Source organism: Amblyomma mixtum, chromosome 7, assembly GCF_055824585.1.
Source record: "Amblyomma mixtum isolate Tamu chromosome 7, ASM5582458v1, whole genome shotgun sequence".
In the NCBI taxonomy this organism is placed as follows: Eukaryota; Metazoa; Arthropoda; class Arachnida; order Ixodida; family Ixodidae; genus Amblyomma; species Amblyomma mixtum.
Genome location: NC_143018.1, coordinates 91,618,041 through 91,634,004, shown reverse-complemented (window position 1 = coordinate 91,634,004; position 15,964 = coordinate 91,618,041). Strand labels below are relative to the sequence as shown.

Here is a 15,964-nt window from a genome sequence, read left to right as displayed (position 1 = left end):
AAGCACGTATACGCGACGGACTGTGCAACTTACGGTACGTTTTCTTCTCTGTGATTCTGCCATCGCACGGCAGTAGCGCACCATTGCACCACTGTGCCAGGAGTGGTACTGCGGTCAACTTCAAGAGTTGCCGGTAAATCAAAATGCTGTTTGTGTTGCTCTTGTGCAGGAAGTCAGAAAGCTTTTTATGTACTGTATGTGTATTTCATAGAACTCAACAATGTTGCTTTCATTGATTTGGTTGTTGCAATGGTTAGAGTCAGAGCAAAATAAATTTAGAATGTTGTTAGCTAGGAGGGAACACAACACCGTAGAAAAAAAAAGACTATATATGCCTCCCTTGAAAGCCGAACCCATGTCTTGAACGTTTGGCTACACTTGACAGAATCGTTATGTATAAAAATAGAAGAGACGCCTACAGTTTTCTTTGCTCAGTTTCTAGAGTGTGACACATCACATGGAGGAGTTCATTCATATATATCCTTATGAGCCTCTCATTACCTGTATTCTGCTCTGTTCACATTTTTTCTCTAGATGTTAAATTGTTTTTTCAGTTCACTAACTTTTTATATTAAATAATTTATATCCGCGGAGGTTCTTGTCAGCTGATAAAAGCAACAGAACTCTTAGAAGCGTGGCTTCCTGGGTGAGCTGGTAAATTTTGTCTAACGAATGGAACTAGTGAAAACAGAGAGAAAAGAGGAATGCAGGCACGATGGACCTGGTTTTGCCACAAGTGCACGAGTTGTACGCTCAACACCCTCCCATCTACACTTTTTCGAGTTTTTTTTTCTTTTCGTGCATATTTTAAGAAAAGCATACTTGTTTAAATGTTTCGCTCAAGCCAGCTGTCATTCAGAAGAACATTTTAGTTAATCTAGCACCCTAATGGATGCAAAGCTTCCAGATACTATGTTCGCTTCCCAATAACAGCATCAGTGCTCATTGACAGATCTTCAGTCTTTTAAACTCTCCCATCTAAAGCTAAAGTTGAAGGCTGTCCTGGTGGTGGGTCATACAAAGAAAGTTAGGTTCAGTGCTGTTTAGGCTGCCAGTTTAGAGGCTGTTTTGAGAGGTATGTGACTCAAGGAATTTAGCTCGATGCAAAATTCCTTACACAAATGCAATCCAACGGTGAGGCGCATTGGCGATGATGTCGATTGCTGAGGTGTGGATTTAAGGTTTAAATGCGGACTATGGCAACGGCATTGTGTTGTGGTTGAAATGCAAAGACATTCATGTCGTGTGTATTGTAAATGGACATGAAGAGCCCAATCCGGAGCCCTCCACTGCTGCGTTTTTTATAGCCCACTTGCCACCCCGGAACGTTAAATCTTATGTACCATGCCATGATACAAACATAATCAGAGCTTTGTGTGGAGTTTTAAGGGGTACTCAGATAAGTTTTTTTTTTTTTTTCTGAGTAGAAAGCGGTTGCCTGGCTCTTTGTGGATATATGCTGATGCTTGTTTGACTACCAAAGATGCATTTATTGCTTAATCAAGATATGAGGCATATTTTTGTCTGTTGCTCAATTCTGGCTCGTGGCATCACGACTGAAAAGGACACCGTGATAGCTGTCTCGAAGTGAGCTGCATTGTAGACTAGCCTGAGAAATTCAGGATGAAAAATAATTAATCTTATCGCAGTTTGCTCGTGAGAATAGCCAGGGCTGGCAATATCCCATGAAGGGTGCGTTTTCAGTGAAAGTAGACTCTTGGTCATTATACTGAAATTATCTGCTGTATAGGCTATCTTCAGTTTTCCCACAGTTTTCTTTACATGCGCTTTCGTAGGGGCCTAACGAATATCGAATTGCATCTGGTAAACAGTGAAGATTGGGTGCCTTCTATGACTCTCGAGAAAGCAGTGAATGAGTGAAGTGCACTCTGTGTTCATTCTAACAAAGGTGCATAGCAATTGGCAATGCCATTTTAGCATTTCTTTTTTCTGCACTGCATTCATATGACTAGGCAACTACTGACCCCTCAACACGACGGGGTTGAGGAGCAGTATTAACACAATAGATGTAGGGTCCCTTTGTTGCAGAAAATCTGGAGTCAGCTTTGTTGGCTGCGATGGAAAAATCCGTGAAAAAATCCCCAGAGAAGCAAACTAGATGGCAGGTGAGGCACCTCGGTCACATGACATTGTGACATCATCACAACCTGCCTACTGGATTGTTTGCAAACTGCCCACTGCGACAGGTGGCAGTTGAATTAACGATTGGCAGCAAGAGGTTGCTCGGGATACGCAACCTCCACCACTGCGTCAGAGGTGCTCTGAGGACTCCCAGCCATCTGTGAATTGAAAAGAAGATGACCACATATCTGGATATGAACCCATTGACGCTATGACGTCATACCGTTAAGGCAGAGCTCAAGTGTCCGCTCCAGTTTTTTTTTTTCGTCTACTTGTACACATCACCACTGCATTACTATGGATTCAGTGTATCCTTCGTGTTCAGAAATTTCGTGGGCTGTAAGGTCACCTCAGAAGCCATGTGTGCATCATACATGCTTGATGCTAGGAGAAGGTGAGTGACACCAACCAAGTAAAATACAGAAAAAACACGACGTTTCGGGACCGGCTCGGCCCCTTCTTCATGGTGTGACTACGGGCGAGCGCAGCTTGGCTTTTTCAGCCCCTGCGTGGAGGACCTCCGGGTCAATGGCCGCAGCCCATGGACGTAGGATGAGGGGAGTGTCCTCAGGGAACGATTAACATTCTCTCGTGTTTGCTGAATGTGCCACGACTCGAGTAGAAGCCTCCTGCGTGGGTTAGCTTCCGTTTCCAATACAACGGTGCTGTCGAAGTCAATTGGGTGGTCACACCCTTCGCAGTGTTCTTCTCCTAACATTAAATTTCCCAACCAGACAGACTTCTGTCGAATGTTTTCTTTTGGTGCTTGATGCTGCCAAGGCAGGCAGTTGTGGCTTTGATCAGCACGAGCTCACGTGTCATGCCTTTAATGATGTGTTTTAATTAATATGCTAGCATTACTGGCCGTGGTGAACGATTTCAGCAATGTGTGTGTGGCTCTTCTGCATCGCATAAACAGAAAAAATCACAGAAAAAGGATGGACGAGTTGGATTCGAACCCAGGAATTTTTCGTGAGAAGCGAGTGTGAAACCTCATAGCCAGGACAAGTGCCGTGTTAACTGGTGGGTAGAGGTGAACATCGTGTGTGTGGCACGGAGCAGCAGTGGCGATGAAATTTTCCGTGACGTCATCCTAGGTGGCATGAACGAAGAAAAGGTGGATGACGTATACAAACTGTGCCGTCATTGACGCCATGGAAAGCTACCATGCGCTCGCCTAAAACAACCTCTGGGTTTCGCCAAGTCACATCGGCCTCACTCCAAACATGAACCAGGCAAAATAAAAGAAATTTCTTTTTTAAATTAGAAAATAAACGAAGGTTCTTGCAGTGGCCAGTAAAAGGTGCTTTCAGTGGTTTGAAAAATAGCCAAGTGGTCGTTAGTGTGGTCAGCTGCTTCTTTGCGCATTCAAACTTTGCTCTGGCAGAGCATGACCTGTCAATTAGGAGTGAGGGCGACTCCATTTCGTTTTTGTTCCTTGTGAAACTTGATTCTATGGATTCTTCTGCCTGTGCTGATGTTTTTCTGGCCCCGAAAGATGCATCGATTGCTGAAAAAAAGTACATGGCAGTGCAGCTTAGGGTTTGAAATCAGCGCCCAAAAATTTCTGGCGGTGCATCTTAGTTTACTTCCGAAATGAGCCAGTGATGCTGACACCTCCTTTCCTAGCTTACAAAAGCTTAATTTCCTGTGAAAGTAGTCCTCTCCTCGTTACAGTGCGGTTATTTGTTGATGGAGGCCAACTGTAATTTGTTCACAATGCCCCTTTGAGGGAGGTGGTAGAAAGGACAGTGTTGATAACGCTTCATGCCACTAAGCATGGGCTACATCTTAATGCTGACTCCGTTCGAAAAGGGGCTTGATGTTTGCCAATGTGCAAAAAGCATCCCTGTCAAAACATGCATCTAAAAGAGGTTCCATACAATTATGCTAGACATTAACCTAGCTAATAGTTCTAATATTCATAGCTAGAATCTCCTTCGTTCAGTTTAACAAACCTACATCACGTCCATGTGAAACCCTTGGAACGATTACGGTCAGCTGCTCCTGTCATTGCGCTCACTTTTTTTATTTTTCAGGCATTGGAGCTCACATGAAGATGCCAAGGATAAAAAGTTGCAGTGCTTTAGAACAACTCCGATGCATCTTCAGTGGCCAGTTATAGGTTGGGAGCCAGAGTGAATAAAGGAGTGTGTCTGGTGATCTCAGTATCCGGTGTGTGGTCAGAGTAATGCAGTTCAGCTGTCATCCTTTTATGCCAAGGGTGATAACACAGCTATGTATTGAACTGCGGTAGGTAGCTAGGCTTCGGACTCATATTTCTGTTGGGCCATATGTACGAGCACGCTTAGAACAGTAGGTTGCCTTTCCAGGCATAGAATACATGATGGAGATTTCTCTTCTTGAAATTTTACAATGCAGGAGATTCCTTGGAATGGGCCCACATTTGTGGTCCTTTTTGTCTTGTTTGTTTTGCAGCCATGTCCATTTTAATGTGTTGTGTCATGTTGGTTTATTGGCGTATAAGCATCTAAGGCTCATTATCATAAATGGGTGCCTTGGTGGTTCATGGTAATTTTCATCATGATTTGTGCACTGTGCAACTATATATTTCCTCTTAGAGCTTTCCTGGTATTTTCTGACACATTTAATCTCTTCATGTGTCATCCTTGTGTTTGTTACTCATCTCGTGTAGCATTCATAAGCGCGACTAATGAGAGCAAGTGGTTTGCAGTAGCTTGTCCACTGCATTTGCGAGTAGGAGGAGACACTTTATTTTCTTTTCTTTTTCTAATTATGCAGCTCATTGTAAATATGAAAAGTTACCAAGGTTTCGAAGCTCTTCTGTGCTCCTTGTGTTTGGTTATGAAATTTTTTTGCAAATTTAGGCAATTTTCAAGTGAATGCAGTCTTTGCTCAGAGCACAGGTTTCTAAGACTTTCAACAAGTGCTAGATTGATCCTCTATTTTCGTATGTTTCAACTAGTGTCGGAACACATTATAAATTTATAAAGACACTTCATTGTGTTTCGATGAAGGCAAAATGCTAAAGGCACCCATGTGCTGTGCGATTCCGGCACCTCTTTCTCTCTTTCTTCTTTCACTTCCACCTTCCTCCCTTTCCTTACGGCACGGTTCAGGTGTCCGCCGAGATATGTGAGACAGATACTGCGCCATTTCCTTCCTTAAAAGCCAATTGACCAATTTACCAGTAAGATGAGATTCCTCAGTACAAATGCATATTGCTACAGCAAAAAAGTGAGGAGATAACCCCATAGCCTTATAAAGTGTTCTGACACTAGTCGAAACTTACGAAAATAGAGGATCAATCCAGCACTTGATGAAAGCTTCACAAATCTATGCTCTCTGCAAAGACTACATTCACTTGAAAATTGCCTAAATTTGCAAACCAAGTATTGCACAACCAAACACAAGGAGCATAGAAGAAATGGCAGACTTTGGTAACTCCTCAGATTTACAATGAGCTGCATAATTAGAAACAAAAAGAAGGAAATAAAGTGTCTTTCTCTTCTCTATCTGTGCGATGAAGTGTGAGAAAAAAATGGTTTGGTTTGGTTTGGTTTATGGGGTTTAAAGTCACAAGAAGGCATGCAATGAAGTCATGGGAAGAGGTGATTTATTTTCTGTTTGTTTTTCAGCTTGAAAGCAGACCTCGTATTTCCAACAGAATTCAAGTCTCCTCTCCAGCAGTTTTTGAATAATTTCCAGCCAAGCCATTGTTAATCACCTATATCGTATTTGTTGAATAGTTTAACGAAATGCTCTGTTTATCTTTGCTGTGTCCATCCTGACTGCCTTTCTTTTCTTGATGCCTTGCAGTACAGCGAACGATTACCTCAATGTCTGTTATTGTGTTCGCTTCTCTCACTAATTACAATGAAGCTGTAGTTTTACTGAAACTCTCTTAATTTCCATAACGGGTGTTATCTCCATAACATCGCACAATTCGTTCTACGTCTAGCTTCTCAGTGACATTGAGTCTGGAGCTTTATTGCGCACTTGCAGCCTCAGCACTTTGTGGGGACCAGCTAATTTGGTTCTGTGCTGTCTCACTTGCATGCTGTAATTTTGTGCATCTGCAGTTATTTCTAATTTAAAAAACAGTTTGGAGTAGCTGTTTTATTGCTGTGTTTATAGATGAGGTCGCATTAAGATCTTCACAGCACAATTCTCATACTTACTCATGTGCTGTGTATTGCTTTGCTGGGCAGATGCCACTCAGTGTACTCGTAGTGCGACTTGCCTCGAATGGCCCACTTTTTTGAGCCAGCTTGAAACAAAGCTGTTTGGGAACTGCTGCGACACTTTGCAGGTAGCACTTCTGCAGTAAATGCCACTGTTTTCAAAACTCTGTTGCGTTAATTTTTGAACACGAAGACAGTTCCTTTTGATGGAACCACTGATTTGTGCTCAAAGCAATCAGAGCAGGAGATAAGACTTGTTATTACACTTGGATGATAACAGCAGCAAGATGACGTAACCATTTATGATTACCTGCATCAAAGATTACGTTGAATTTGGGAATCCAGTGATTTCTCGTTCTTCAATACTTTTGTAACTCTTCATAGTGTACAGAGCAAAGTGAAAGGCTGTTTTCCATATGCGAGCAGTGTGCAGTCTTAATCATGTTTAATGATAGGCACTATGAAAGCTGCCTCTCTTTGTGATACATATATTTATATTAATTTGCAATGGGAAGGTGGTTGACATGCATTCTTTTTCAGTGGTTTTCTGACTTTCTTGCGCCATGCATAACATTTGTTATTCTTGCCTGTGTTTCAAGTGCCTTTCCTGAATCAAAGCGAATCTAAATTCCTTTTTTTTTTGCAGCTGTATTCGCTAATTGTACCATGTAGCCTAGGCTTCTCACACACTCTTGTGTGTGTGTTGCAAAAGCCTAAACAAGCACCATTTCGAAAAAAGATGTTGAGGAGCTCTGCCTAGAGTTGATGCATTTTTTCTTATCATTCTGGTTGTTTTTCAGGTGAAAAGTCCCTCTTCTGACATTTCTGTTGACGTGCAAGTCAGTTGTGCGACTGTTACCAAGACATTGTTGCCTGCCTTCTGGCCATGCTGCAACATATTGTATCAAAGGCTGTGCGAGCATTCACTGTAACATTTCCTGCATGTCTGCAGGCAGTTGCCACAAAATTGTGCTTGTTTTCTGTTCAACAAGCGCATACATACTTTTACTTTTTTGTTCACAGAGGTCCCCCTGCAGGCATATCTTGGTTCTTCTGTCCTTGCAACATTCGAACTGCTCCTTAAAGTGCCCTCAGGTTCGCTGAAGTGCAACTTCAGACATTGTCATGGAGGTGTTTATATATACCAAGGGTACTCTGTAACGAGATGACAAGTGAGGTCAGGTTAACAGGTAACACATCAGGGGAATCAGAACTGTGGAATGCATTAGAGCAAGTTTGACTGCATCATTGCATCATGTCATGGTCCAGCAATGCACTATTCGTACATGGCTGTTGGCCTGCCCATTTCATATTTGTAGGGGCACTTGTGCAACAGTGCAACATCTTGACTCTAGATTTTATTCGTCTTGTGTAAGTCATGGTGATCATAATTCAGTCAAGACTGTGTGGCTGTCTGCCAGGCTGTTGGGCAAAGCAGCAGTGCAGTTTTGCATTTTTTTATCCTGCACAGTACCTGTACATGAGGTTAATTTTGTTAATTATAGTTTGTACTCTTTTTGATTGAATATCTACAAAAGTTTTTTATGCAGCTGTTTCTTGAGTGTTTTAATAATCTAGATTCATTGAGATAGTTCCGGGTGCTATAGTTATCTAGATGCACGAGATGAATTTTTATGCTTAGACAAGGCATGGTTGGCCTGGCGTTGGCAGTGCATAGTTAGCTTAAGTCCAGAATAGATTACATAACACATGATAGTCATGGTCCTGGAACTAGCGAGTGTGGTGTTATAGTAAATAGCAATAAGGGAGTAATTACTCATTGGCATCCACCCAAGCGCAGCCATACGGCTACAAAGGAAAGCTAACAGCTTTCTCTGAAACTTCGTAGTTAAAGAAAAATTCGTCCTGGTCCGGGGATCGAACCCGGAACCACCGCCACACCGGAGCAGTCGCTCTACCAATTGAGCTAACCGGGACGGCAAGCTTATGGTAGGGCGAGAGCGAATTGATCAGTAACTCGAAGTGGGAAGAGTGTTGGTCAAATGTTTAGGAGAATCCCCCAAGGTGGAGTAGATTTGTAATAAGGGAGTAATTACTCATTGGCATCCACCCAAGCGCAGCCATACGGCTACAAAGGAAAGCTAAACAGCTTTCTACTCCACCTTGGGGGATTCTCCTAAACATTTGACCAATAGTAAATAGCATTGTTTCAAACAGTGACAGCATTCATTACTTCATGATTCTAACTCATGTCGGAGGCCATAACGGAGATTCTGTAAATGCATCTACACGCTTGTGTTATGCATGGTCCACTTTGAATCACTATATCATGGTTTTACTTGTGGTTGCCGTTTTCATAATGTACTGAATGCACAAAGAAAAAGTGACAAGCACTTTTTGTTATATCGCACAAGAATGACTATCCACAATGGTACTTGGAACCATGATAAACAAAATTTCTTGTTTTTGAAAGGGCGATCCCAAATTAAAAGTCATTTATTTTGATGAAAGATTTATGAGGACTTTGCTGGTCTGATCAAAGTTTCACTTTTTTAAGCCAGAAAGTATGCCCTCTTAAGTGTAAATCTGCGCAAAAAGGTAACATGCCTTACATAATGATGCTTTGTCCAAATGATGCTGGCAGCGGATAGTTTGGTACTTGGTGGAGTTTACACAGCATACCCACCATTGTGCTCGGTGCCTCCCAAGCGTGCACTACGTTCTTCCCAAGTGGCTAAATAAACCAGGTTTCTGGGCTTTAAATCTGTTGGGAAAGGTGGGAGAAGATGTGTTTATTTCAACGAGTACTGCAGTGGTTTTAAATTCTTCACAGTGAAGCAGTGATGTTTTATTTGACGGCTTCCCCATGGCAGTAATTGCTCAGTTCCTGCTCTTTATGTGTGTTTTCTTTATTTACTGCGCTTGGCGCCTTGGCATTGTAGTTAATAGTTGGTATCGCTGTGTCTGATCTCTCTAAAGGCCCCTGTCAATTTCTGTATGGCTTGTTGCACTCTTTAGTATCTTCGTGTATGCCGTGACTTTGCGTTATTTGAGGCATTCATTGGGAACATGAAACTATGGCACTGAAACCCCTGCAGTTAAACCATATTATTGCTTATGAAACCTTGTGTAATAGTAATGATATAGAAATACTCTTGTCACTGATGTGGTTGGCAACTATGCATATTTTCGATTGCTATGACTGTTCAAAACTATTCCACATCTGCAAGGTCTCACATCTCTGCTTTATAATAATTTTTTTTCATGTACGCTGTTGGCATGGCTGGAAAGGCTACATCAAAGAGTGCATCAATGACAGCAATAGCTGGAAGTTCAGTTGTGTTTCTGCGGATTCTTGTTTGTTGTGCTGAAAAAGGCAAGGGGAAATGGTGCTAAAAAATTGTATGCCTGCAATGCAACCTGTCAGTGCCTGTGAACTAGGAAGTACTAAATGTGTGCTTCTCTTTTTGTAGCAAGTTGTGCTTTACACTGTGAAAGTCAAGCGATGGCATGTAATGTTTGTAGTTTCTTCTCTGGTCAGCTCAGCTGTAAAAGCAACAGTTTTTTGAGTCATGTACTTGTGATTGGCTGCCCTCGTGATATGAAATGTGTGCCTAGTCTAAAAGAGAACAGCTTTTATTTTAGGCCTGCATGGTCTTAATCAAGGCTTGGTTTCTTCGATCATGACAAGACCTGATCAGCTTGAGTTTGAGCATCCTCACCATTTGTCAACTAACCTACAGACATAGGCCAGCTGTAATCAATGTATTAATGCATACCCTTCATATCTAAGGAGATACATGCATTGTTTCTTTGCGCAGGTTTGGTCACAGCTAAGAGTAGCTGCACCTCGTCTCTGCAACAAAATACAGAAGGATGCGGAAACTGCTTTCTGTGCCACGAGTGTGGCTATACTACATTGCGTAAGAATGATTTGAAGAGACACCAGAGAAGCCACACTGGAGAGCGTCCTTACCAGTGCAGCCATTGCAGCAAGGCGTTCACGACATCAGACAACCTTCTGCAGCACATCCGTATCCATATGGGCGAGAAGCCATACCAGTGTAATCACTGCGGCAAGCGCTTCACACAGAGGGGCACCCTGAAAAAACACATCCGTGTCCACACAGGCGAGAAGCCGTTCCGATGCCATCTATGTCCCCTGGTTTTTGCGCAGAAGGGGAGCCTACTTCACCATGTGCGATCTCACAAGAGGGCAAATGTGTAGTATTTTTTTTTTTACCAAGTAAGTTTTCGCGGAGGCTGTGCCTGAAGTCCTATTGGTGCACAGTGTATTCATTTCAAGGCAATTGCTATTGAAATATGTAGCAGGGTGTTCTGCGAGCATTTATTGGAGAAGTTATTGTCAGCCATTGCGCATTGTAAGAGTGTCAATTTCGTCGTGATGTCTTGATTGAAATGATCCAGAAGGATATTTTGACATTAATCATGTTGACACTATCTGATACATGTAATATTTGTAGAAAGTATGAGCGGTAACAATATTTTAAGGTTACTGACTACAGTAACTTGCTATTATTCTGCTCCTGGAATGAGAGCAACACTATTAGATGTGTTTGCAGAATTTTAATGTTTTGTTTTGGTTTCAAATTTCCAAAGCAGCATGCTTTTTGCCTCTTGCTTGCCTGTAAGGGAAAGAGTAGTTAACAAGCTATTTGTGAAAAGTTTGGCAGACTGTGTACGGTATGTTCTTGGAATGCTTGCATGGTTCAAAATGCTTCCCTTTTTAAAATAAGATGGGAGAAATGTTCATATTCATTTTCTGTTGGATACATCAAGTTTTCCAGGAAATGTGGCTCTGGCATTTTTTCCTTTTTGCTGCTATATAAATTGAATAAATGATCTCGGTCTTGAAATGATACATTGTTTTTATTTGCAGGTGTTTTGGTGGAAATTCATGATGGTCGCTGCCTTGTCATTATTAATTGTACACTGTGCTCTCTACATTGCATCTCATGGGAGTGAGGGCATGCTTCAGTGTTTCCTGTCATCTGCTGCTTGTACTTTGCTGGTGAAAATGAAGCTGCTGCACTTGCTGACAGATTTTTCTTTATGCGTCTTTGAAGGGTTTTTGCTTCGCCATTTTACATTTTATTTCTTCCTTGGTGATAATTGATGGGCAGTTTTGTGTTGTTTGCATCTTTGCAGCCTTTGCTTCGTGCAAAATCCTACATTTTCAGCACCTGAGTGGTTGTGCAGCTTTTTTGCGGAAATTTCAGAATAAGTCTTACACTCGCAGCTTTTGGTGATGGTGTTTAACCCGCCGCGGTGGCTCAGTGGTAAGGCGCCCGTCTACCGAGCCAGAGTACCCGGGTTCGAACCCGACCGCGGCGGCCGCGTTTCGATGGAGGCGAAACGCAAGAGGCGCCCGTGTGCTGTGCGTTGTCAGTGCACGTTACAGATCCCCAGGTGGTCGAAATTATTCCGGATACCTCCACTACGGCACCTCTTTTTCTCTTTCTTGTTTCACTCCTACCTTCCTCCCTTCCCTTACAGCGTGGTTCAGGTGTCCCCGGACACTGCGCCATTTCCTTTCCTCAAAAACCAATTTAACAATTTACGTGTTCTCTTGGTTGTTGGCTTTCCTACATTGCACACAGTAATATTGTGCAACCATAGAGATTACATATCATAAAGAGTGTTGGAAGTAATGTTTGTGTTAATTTACTGTGGAAAAATAAAGTATGGTCGCAAACGTAAGTTTAGCACTGCCACCTTTCTTTGTGATGTGGAGCACACTGCTGTGGATATTGCGGAGGCTGAAAAACAGAATTCGCGCTGTGGAAGAAGAACCCGAAATGATCTGGAAGAATAGAGTTGGGACGGTGACTGTGCATCTGGGACCAACGCCTTGAAAATATGTATCTGTTAAAGTTGGCTGCTGACCTCTCCAACACGCACAAAGCTGAAGTGGCCTTTTCATTCAATGAACGACTCCCACTGCATCCAACTGGAAGTCATTGGGGTCAATGAATTGCAGGAGTGACCACACAAAGGCCCCAATACTTCCTGCTGGGCTGTGTGGCAAATGCACTGAAATTTTGCAGAATTTGCTTAGCAAAACGCGACGGAAGCATATTCAAGGTGCGGCACTCCTGACTGAGTTGTCACTTTTCAGACTCCATCCTCACCAATCACTTTCGCTTCCCCCGCAGTTATACCATATTATTGCTAGGAAATCTTAGTAACAGTAACAATATAGAAATACCCTTGTCACTGACATGGTTGGCATCGATGCATGTTTTCAGTTGCTATGACTGCTAAAACTATTCCATATCTGCAAGGTCTCATTTCTAGTTTGTTATAGTTCTCACTTTAATTTATGCCTCACACCTTTTCTGTTTGTTGTTTTTCATGTACGGTGTTGACATGGCTGGAATAGCTGCATTACAGAGTGCATGAATGACAGCAGCAGCTGAAATTTCAGTCGTGCTTTGCAATTTCTTTGTTGTGCTAAAAAAGGGAAGGGGAAATGGTGCTAAAAAATTGTGTGCCTGTGATGCAACCTGGTGCTATGCGTCAATCAGTGCCTCTGAACAAGGAAGTACTGAATGTATGCTTCTCTTATTGCAGAAAGTCGTGCTTTACACTGATAAAGTCCTGCGAGGGCATGTAATGTTTGTAGTTTATGCTCTGCACTGCTCAGCTACAGAAGCAACAGTGTTTTTCGAGTCATGTGCTATGATTTGCTGTCCTTGTGATATGAAATATGGGCCTAGTTTAAAAGAGAATAGCTTTTAATTTAGGTCTGCATCGCAAGGCTCGGTTCTTCGATCATAACAAAATGTGACCAGCTTGAGTTTGAGCATCCTCAGCATTCATTAACTAACCTAAAGACATAGGCCAGCTGTTATCAGTGCATTGAGGCATACCCTTTATGTCTAAAAAAATCCACGTATTGTTTCTTCGCGCAGGTTTGGTCGCAGCTAAGAGTGGCTGCACCTCGTCTCCGCAACAAAATTCGCAAGGATGCGGAACGTGCTTTCTGTGCCCTGATTGTGGCTATGCTACAGCGTATGTCACTAACTTCAAGAGGCATCAGAGAAGCCACACTGGAGAGCGTCCTTACCAGTGCAGCCATTGCAGCAAGGCGTTCACTACTTCAGACCACCTTGTGAGGCACATCCGTATCCATACGGGCGAGAAGCCACACCAGTGTAATCACTGTGGCAAGCGCTTCACACAGAGGGGCATCCTGACACAGCATGTTCGCGTCCACACAGGCGAGAAGCCATACCACTGCGATCACTGCGGCAAGCGCTTCACACAGAGTGGACCCCTGAGGGAACACCTCCGCATCCATACAGGCGAGAAGCCATTCCGGTGCCATCTGTGCCCCGAGGTCTTCGCGCGGAAGGCGAGCCTGCGTTACCATCTGCAATCTCACAAGGAGGCAACTCTGTAGTAGATTTTTTTTTGCACTTGTAGATTTTTGCACTGGCTGTGTCTGAAGTTCTCTTGGTGCGCAGTTTATTCATCTAAAGGCATTTGCTATTGAATTATGTTGCAGGGTGTTCTGCGACCATTTATTGTCAGCCATTGCATTGTAAGAATCTGTTAATCTCATTGTGATGTCTTGACTGAAATTATCCAGAAGGAGATTTTGACATTAATCATGTTGACACTATCTGATGCAAGTTGTAATATTTGTAATATGAGCGGTAGCAAAATTTTAAGGTGACTGGCTGTAAAGTATCCTGCTATTCTGGACCTGAAATGAGACTAACACTATTAGATGTGTTCGCAGAATATTAATGTTTTGTTTTGGTTGCAAATTTCTGAAGCCGCATCCTTTTTGCCTCTTTTTTGCTTGTAGGAGAAACAATAGTTAACAAACTATTTCCGAGAAGTTTGGCAGACTGTGCACAGTATGTTCTTGGAATGCTTACCTGGTTCAAAATGCTGCACTTTCTAAAAGAAGACGGGAGAAAGGTTCATATTTATTTTCTGTTGGATCCAGCAAGTTTTCCAGGAAATGTGGCTCTGGCATTTTTTTTTTGCTGCTATATAAATTGGATAAATGATCTCTGTTTTGAAATGATACATTGTGTTTATTTGTAGACGTCCTGGTGGAAGTTTATGTTGGTCACTACCTTGTCATTTTTAATTGCCCCTCACAGGAGTGAGGGCATGCTTCAGTCTTTCCTATCGTCAGCTGCTTGTACTTTTTTAATGAAAATGAAACTGCAGCACATGCTGACAGATTTTTCATTTGCTTCTTTTAGGAGCTTTCGCTCTGCCATTTCATCTTGTATTTTTTACTTCGCTGATGTTTGATTGGCAATTTTGTCTTATTCAGCCAAAGTCCTACATTTATAGAACCTAAGTGGTTGTGGAGCTTTTTTGCAGAAATTTCAAAATAAATCTTACAGTCGCATTTTTAGCGATGACGTGTTCTCTTGGTTGTTGGCTTTACTCACAATGCACTCAGTGATGTTGTGCAATCATAAAGATTTCATAGCATCAAGAGTCTTTGAAGTTACATTTGTGTTAATTTATTTTGGAAAAATGAAGTACAGTCAGGATCCCCATTGTAGCAGAGTCACCTTTCTTTCTCATGTGGAGTACACTGTTGTGGATATAGGACAGGCAGAAGAATGGGACTCACAAAGTAGAAGAACAACCCGAAGTGATCTGGAGGGATGCAGATGGGACAGTGACTGCTCAGCTGGGAGCAACGACTTGAAAATGTGTGTCTATTAAAGTTGGCCGCTGACCTCTCGAACGTGCACAGTGCAGAAGTGGCCTTTTCATTCAATGGACGACTCCTACTGCGTCCAACTGGAAGCCATTGGGTCAGTGAATTTCAGGAGTGACCACACAAAGGCCCAAATACTTTCTGCCAGGCTGTGTGGCAAATGCGTTGATATTTTGCAATACTTGCACAGCAGAACGAGACGGAAACATATTCAAGGCGTGGCACCCTGACTGAGTTGTCTTTTCAGACTCCATCCTCACTAACCACTTTCGCTTCCTATTCTGCTGCATGAGTGTCATCTTTGTGCTTCTAAGATATCTGCCAGAGTATCAGTTTGTTGGTAAGCAGAGGCCACTCAGTGAATGCTTACTCTCTACTGCCTGCCTTAAATGACTGATTTGTGAGAGCTTTTACGAAAAGGCACCATAAGTAAAAATAAAGCGGACCACACGAGAAATGCATGCAGGAATGTGTCTCTCACGTCTTTTTTGCCTGGTGTGCCTTTTCGTAAAAGTATGTAAGTACAACTGACCTAACAGCACATGTTAAGCAACCTATACCTATGTCTTATGGCCATCTGTCTGCTTTACTATTTGCCCCTTTTCGTATTGTAAAAAATGTCAAACCAACTTGCCGAACAGTTTTTGTAAGGTGGTTTTCATGAGGTAGTTGTGCAATGAAATTGCTTAGCACCGTGTACTATGTTACATGTTCAGATGTACTCTACATTAAAATGCTGAGGTCATGTTGAGACAGCAACAAATAAGGAGACGCAAAAACTTTAGTACATATTGCAACTGCAATTGCTAAGCAGAGGAGTATGAATACGGACCATTTCTTTTATTTCTCTATTGCTACAATTCTTTATTTTCTTCCATCAAGAATTGTGAATAAAGGTGAGGAATATGCTTTCCTAGGTACTTAATTTCCTTGTCTCTGGGTGCATTGGGTGACCTATGACATGCGCGAGGCACGA

General features: G+C 42.4%; 1 protein-coding gene across 1 annotated transcript; it reads left to right on the top strand.

The window, feature by feature from the left end:
• Positions 1 to 5,617: 5,617 nt before the first annotated feature.
• Positions 5,618 to 14,673, top strand: LOC149336829 (uncharacterized). The gene is made up of 3 exons (XM_089554247.1): positions 5,618 to 10,496; positions 10,599 to 10,651; positions 13,205 to 14,673. The coding sequence occupies exons 1-3, from the start codon at positions 10,312 to 10,314 to the stop codon at positions 13,693 to 13,695; spliced, it is 729 nt and encodes a 242-aa protein (XP_089410373.1). The 5' UTR covers positions 5,618 to 10,311; the 3' UTR covers positions 13,696 to 14,673.
• Positions 14,674 to 15,964: the final 1,291 nt, after the last annotated feature.

Coding starts and splice junctions, on each gene's coding strand:
- LOC149336829 (XM_089554247.1), top strand. CDS start 10,312: ATGGGCGAGAAGCCATACCAGTGTAATCACTGCGGCAAGCGCTTCACA. Junction 10,497..10,598: donor CACAAGAGGGCAAATGTGTA/GTATTTTTTTTT, acceptor TGAAATATGTAG/CAGGGTGTTCTGCGAGCATT. Junction 10,652..13,204: donor ATTGTCAGCCATTGCGCATT/GTAAGAGTGTCA, acceptor TTCTTCGCGCAG/GTTTGGTCGCAGCTAAGAGT.